The 6,965-nt window shown below is 34.8% G+C and overlaps 1 protein-coding gene across 1 annotated transcript in view; it reads left to right on the top strand.

Moving 5' to 3' along the window:
• The window catches only part of LOC137636616 (uncharacterized), a gene marked incomplete at its 5' end in the record, with an annotated part of 7,092 nt that extends 2,079 nt beyond the window's left edge, over nucleotides 1-5,013 (top strand). Inside the window, 2 exons of the mRNA XM_068369016.1 lie at nucleotides 211-335; nucleotides 3,264-5,013. Of these exons, the coding sequence (XP_068225117.1) occupies nucleotides 211-335; nucleotides 3,264-3,737 (599 nt within the window). The remainder of the gene's footprint in view (nucleotides 1-210; nucleotides 336-3,263) is intronic.
• Between the last annotated feature and the right edge of the window lie 1,952 nt (nucleotides 5,014-6,965).

Here is a 6,965-nt window from a genome sequence, read left to right as displayed (position 1 = left end):
ATGCAAAAATGTTAGTATTTTAGTTGCTAACATTTCTGACTCACGTCCGGAGTTCGAATCTTGTCTCAACTCAAAATAAAAAAAAAAAAAAAAAAAAAAAAAAAAAATCACTATAAGAAAAAGAGCAACTAAAGAGATCCTTCAAATGTATGATATATCAGCTACTCAAAATAGGACTCCTAACCTACCAATCCTACTATCTGACTACAGGCACAGAGGAAGGAATGACCCAGGAAGTGCTGACGGGGCCAGGCCATCGCTGCGTTGAGGCTGTGGCAGTCCTGCAGGGAAACACTAGGTCAGGAGGTGTTACTACCACTCTCCCGCACCCTAAGGTATGACCTGATAAGGCCATACCTTCACTTGAATCGTTCATTCAACCTTCACTTGCTTCATTTATTCAACCTTTCAACATTCACTTGCATCATTTATTCAACCTTTCAATATTCACTTGCATCATTAATCAACCTTTCAACATTCACTTGCAACATATATTCAACCGTCACTTGAATCATTTATTCAACCTTTACTTGCATCATTTATTCAACCTTTACTTGCATCATTTATTCAACCTTTCAACATTCGCTGGCATCATTTATTATTTTATTCAACCTTTCAACCTTCACTTGCATCATTTATTCAACCTTTCAACATTCACTTGCATCATTTATTCAACCTTTCAACATTCACTTGCATCATTTATTCAACCTTTCAACCTTCACTTGCATCATTTATTCAACCTTCACTTGAATTATTTATTGAACCTATGCTTGAATTATTATTTAACCTTCACTTGCATCCTTTATTCAACCTTCACTCGAATCACTTATTCAACCTTCACTTGAATCACTTATTCAACCTTTACTTAAATCAGTTATTCAACCTTCAATTGCATCATTTATTCAACGTTTACTCGCATCATTTAGTCATCCTTCATTTGAATCATTTATTCAACCTTCACTTGCATCCTTTATTCAACCTTCCCTTGAAATATTTATTCAACCTTTATTCGCATAATTTTTTTCAACCTTCCATTGAATCACTTATTCAACCTTCACTCGAATCATTTATTCAACCTTCCATTGAATCATTTATTCAACCTTCCACTGAATCATTTATTCAACCTTCACTTGAATCCTTTATTCACTGACGATTGTTGACACTTTTATTTTCAGGATGACACTGGTTATATCGTTTGATCTCTTGGCTTTGGATGGGCCAAACGCTTGTTTTTCTTCTTTTTTTTTCTTTTTTTTTTGGAACATTAATATTAAAATTTCTTCTGAATAACACGCTTTGATCCTCCCATTGAAAACCTGGTTATTCATTTTCATGGAAATTCTTCAAATTTTCATGTGCGATATCTTTCTATCTAGTATTTTCGTCATGTCATATATCTTCAGTTGTTCTAAAATAACAAATTGAATTTTCCTCATGACATATTTTTGTCATTAGTGCTTGTTCAACAAATTGAACTTTCCTCTGAAAGCCTGGTTGTTCAGTACATTTTCGAATTTATACATTTTGACTTTCACTGTGAAAATCACTCTCACTATTCTTTTCTTCAGTTACATACATTGAACTTCATTGTGAAAGCCTAATTTTCGATTTTTTTTCTAAAGCACTTCAAATACTCACTATCACTTTTATCAACACTTACAACTCTGAAAGTCCTTTTAACACTTGAGCATATCAATTTGAAATTCACTGGTGAAATCATTTTTATTTTGCTGAATTACAAATTCTATATTTCACTGCAGAACTCTATATAGCACAAGTAGCCTTTTAAAAATAACAGTGATCTTTCATGTCAAAGTTCATCTAACAGTATTTTTTTACCTTTTTTAGCAACAACTTTAAAAAGTTCAAACTTGCAGCGAATGTTATGTTGAGTAGACTGACGTAAGTCTCTCTTCATAGTTTAAATATGACAGATCTATTTTAACGTTAATATTATTGTTATGATTATTATTATCATTATTGTTATTATCATTATTAATAACTAAGCTAAACCCTACATAGATGCTATAAGCCAAAGGGCCCCAACAGATAAAAAATGATGTAGAGTAGCATCATCTGCATATGCAACGAGAACATATCATTATTATCATTATTATTATCATTATTACAAGTTAAGCTAAAAGCTAGTTGGAAAAGAAAGATGCTATAAGCCCAAGGGGTTCAACAGTGAAAAATAGTGCTGATCTTGAAATGCCCTTAACTTTAATAACAAAATTTCACTATCGAATATTTACAGCAAGAATTTAGAATCTCCAACTAAGCAGACTTTGGTAGACTTTGAGGGCACTGTAAAATCCATTTGATTAACTGGAATGATGACTGGTATGGGTGCCCTTGTTCCAGCCTCGCTATACCAGACTTTAATAAGTGGCCCATCGTCTGAAACATTTACTACAGAAACGGTGCCTATAATATAACTGGACGTCCTGGGGTTACAAAAAAAGATAGATCGCAATATACTTGTTTTTGTTGTTGTTTTTTCCATTTCCTACAGCAATTCCTAGAGGTCATAATATACCATTCACTTCGTCAATCTGCCACATCAGATAGTGTTCACTGACGCAGCAGTTTTCGAATTTTTTTTTAGTTTCTTGCTGAAAATCTTAATTTTCACGATCCTTAACGTGGTGAAAGGTTCTGCATATCGCCATGATCAGAAAAGCTGTACTAGTCAGGGACACCCATACTAGGTTGGTTTGCTGTGAACAAGACGAAAATCTACCCCCATCACCAATGCGCACTGGCCAGCGTGGAGATGAAAACAAGCTAAACACCAGAAATTAATAGACAAGTCTGAAGCCTTTGTCCTACTGTGGACTAGAAACGGCTGTATTTGTTGTTGTTGTTATTAATATCTATGCCCAATTGAATTATCATCATGGCCAAAAATGTATATTCCCATCAACAGTATGTTTTATTTATGTATAATCATTTAGTTCCATTTAATAGACTTTTTTAAACAAAGAATTCCTCTAAGGTTGAATAACCTCGTCAACACGCACGCACACAAACACACACACACACACATGTATAAATATATATATATATATATATATATATATATATATATATATATATATATATATATATATATATATATATATACACATATATACATATATATATATATATATATATATATATATATATATATATATATACAGTATAAGGTTGTACTTGATCAATACCACTCAGTGACTGAAAGATAATCATTAACCCTTTCTTTCCCTTCCTCTCTTTAGGGTCTGGATGTCGAATACGTTGAGGTGATGACCCAAGGACCAACAACTGCTGTGGGAGGTACCCTTCGCCAGCCCCGCCAGGACTCTGTGGTCTACAGCAGCCTAGCTCCCCAGTCCTACGCATATCCAGTGCATCACGCCCACCACCACCTAGGGCCTCAGGTTCCAGCAGGCACTACCGCTGCCCTCAGAGACTTCGGACAATACGGCAGCGGCGGGAAGAACGGAAGAGGAGGCGAACGAAGCGGCATGGTGACGACGACATCCCTTCATGACCTGGCAGGTGCTGTGCATTCCATTCACGGAGGTCACCACCCGTCCATGACTCCGACGCTCCGGCGGGACGATGGGGTCAGCGTCTACGGCACCCTTCGCCGCGGAGGAGACCGTAGCGCTGGACCTACCGGGCCGGGACCGCATCCCCATGCGGTGGGGACCTTCCTGGCAAGCAGCCACCAGGAGAGCGCTGTATAGTTCAGTTGCCTCATGTGTAGGTCATCTCTGTGTTTGGCATAATTTCCTCATTATATACCTCCGTGCTGATATCATTTTGCGGTGTCCCGTGGCCGGGTGTCCAGATGGGAACGTAAACAGGCTTATTCCTCATGAGAAGTGGTTCAGGCGGTGCGGTTTTATGCTCATTATTCCTTCGCTGCGGGATTCCTCCCGGAAAGAAAAAAGCAGACGTTTCGAAAAAAAAATCACCTCCTGTCTCCCAAACCGTAAATACTTGTGTCGCAAACTTTTGCAGGTATTATCCAGATATGACTTGAGTGATGTTTTTTGCATAGATATTTATAAAGAAAATTAACTGATAGTTATAGGCTTGATGGAACAACAAGCAAAAATCAAAACGAAAGAAAATTATATTAGAATTGGAAACCATTTTTAATAAAGATTAATAACATCATGAATAAGAACAATACTTTATGACTCTCACCAAGGACAGACATTGTAATATCTGGGTAGTTCCTGCTGAGCTAAGAAAAATAATCAATAATTTGAGGAACTTGTTTGTATATATTCGAAGCTTTGTGTATCGAGCGAGCCGTGTTTATGTGAAAAAAAAGACAAATTCGTGAATCTAGGTGTTTTAAATGTTTTATTCATTGTTTACACATATGATGAATAGAAAACCATAATGTAATCAATTCGAATGAAGTCTTCAGGGTATTGTCCGTCACCTAATATATATAACGATATAGATATATATACATATATATGCAGAACACGATACATTCATATTTGCATATATGAAATATAGGAGCCTCTGTAGTTCGTTGGGACAGATTGGATACAGAATTTCAAAAGTTGAGTGAACAACCACATTTTAAAATGGAAACAAACACAAAAACTCTAATTAACATAAGGTTCCCCACATAGCCTGACCTAGGAGTCATCCTTACCTACATACCTACTGGTGGGGGCTATGACCCCTGCGACCCCGCTAAAAAAAACATAAGAACACCACCTAACCCGAGGTTCCCAACCTAACCTAACCTAGGAGTCATATCCTTACCTACTAACATTCTGGTGAGGGCTATGCCTGCAAACCCTAACACTAAGTCTCCACCGTGTGTTCGCTTCCCAACCAGCTACACTCCTGGCAAGGTAATACCATAATATTTCCTAAATCGTAAAACTAGTTTCAAGTTATTGTATGTCAGAACAAAATAAACAACAATTTCCCCATAAACAAAATCGATTTGATAATTAATAAGAGAGTTTACACCTGTCCCAACGGACTACATTCGACCTGAAATATGAATGTATACTGTATATATATATATATATATATATATATATATATATATATATATATATATATATATATATACATATATATATATAGTTACATATATATATATATATATATATATATATATATATATGTGTGTGTGTGTGTATATATACATATATATATACTGTATATATATGTACATATATATGCATACCAAATATATTTATATGTATTTATGTATATATATGCATATATATACATACAAATATGTATATATATATATATATATATATATATATATATATATATATATATATTGAGTCTAATTTCCTTTACAACTAATTGCTAATTATTGAAACTAATTAGAAAACAGACCTGTCCCTAATCATTTCCTAATTGCTATATACCATATATAGCTATATATTGCTACACCCAATGTGGTTTATTTGAAACAAGCCAAGTTACATCAAGGTTTAAATCCCTCTGAAAAGATTCCATCTCATAAACTAGATTCTATATTATATAATTCAGCAGCTTTATACAGTCGTCATTGTATATTAATATCTATTTCTTATCCATATCATCATTGCCACGTTAAATATTTCCTTTCATTTTAAATCTATAGTTGAAGATATTGCATTATCATCCAATGTCTTGGGGTTTCTTCTCTTCATGTTATCGTCATCATAATCATCATCATTGGCGTTATCTTGGTTAGTTATCATAAGCTTTCAATTCCAGAATCTTTTGTAACTTAAAGTCATCCAGCATTCTTTTGCCTGTATCTTCCAAAGCATTTCTTTTATACGGTAGTTTCCCCTTGATTTTTTTTTAGCTTGATAAAGAACATTTTGATTCTCTTTCTGATTCGTATGACTAATTTCAGAATGTGATCTCCCATCGTCAAAAAACGCTTTCATTCTTAGTCCTCGAGTTTGAATTGAAAAATAAATATCTATCGTTTACCTAAAATCCTTTAAATAACTCACATGAAGGTTTGAAGGTCGCTCATGAATGGCAGAGGTAAAGCACAGTGAAAATACTCTATAGACTGACCATATACGTATATGATCAGCCCAAATGCCCCCTCCACACACAAACTGGGAACACGGAGGGCCAGGCAATGGCTACTAATGACTCAGCAGGTAGATGCACCCCAGTCCAACAGATTGTCAGACAAGGACATTTCCAATACGCTACCACAAACCTATATTAACATAGGAATAAATTTCTTCCTTTCAAAACGGAAGCTGCAATGATTGATTGACGATTTAAAACACATTAAAATAAATGCCTTATCAGTTTGACTCCTAATCAGTAAAGTTATGATAAACATATAATTGATAAAGAAAAGCTTCAGTTCCATCAAGAAAGTTTATCAAAGCTATTGCAAAACGTCTCTCAAAAGCGCTTTACAATATTTGATCATTCTTTAATTTAACCAACTATTCAGTTCCAGTATCATCATCAACAAATCCACTTTATGAATCAACCTGGAGATGTATATGAACTAGAGGGGCACTCAGTAGAGCGCAGACTTTCGTCCCAGCAGTTCATTTCTCGACCTTGACCTTGACCTTTGACCTGAACATGAAGTATTCTCAAGGAATAGTGGCTAGTCCAGAATGACAATTGAAACGGAATTGCTGAGAAAGGATAATTCAGAGATTGGGCTTTCAGAAAAAATCATTTTACTTGGCGACAGTGGTTCCTTTTCATAGAAGAATCAGAAAGTGGATCATTTAATATCAGCTTTTCCTTTGTAATCATTAAACTTGATGTAGAGGGGATGAAAAATTTCTTATCTATCGTGTGTCATTTCTTATTTGTTGAAAATGGGGTTGCTATTATTATCAATATCATTATTAATATCATAATTCATATATGATCTAGTCTTATTATTTCCATCATTCATATTCATCTAGTCATTATCCTTAAGTTTGATGCGTCTTTTTAGAACG

The sequence above is a fragment of the Palaemon carinicauda genome, chromosome 3 (genome assembly GCF_036898095.1).
Source record: "Palaemon carinicauda isolate YSFRI2023 chromosome 3, ASM3689809v2, whole genome shotgun sequence".
In the NCBI taxonomy this organism is placed as follows: Eukaryota; Metazoa; Arthropoda; class Malacostraca; order Decapoda; family Palaemonidae; genus Palaemon; species Palaemon carinicauda.
Note: the sequence above shows the minus strand (reverse complement) of the source record. Positions and strands in the feature narration are given on the sequence as shown.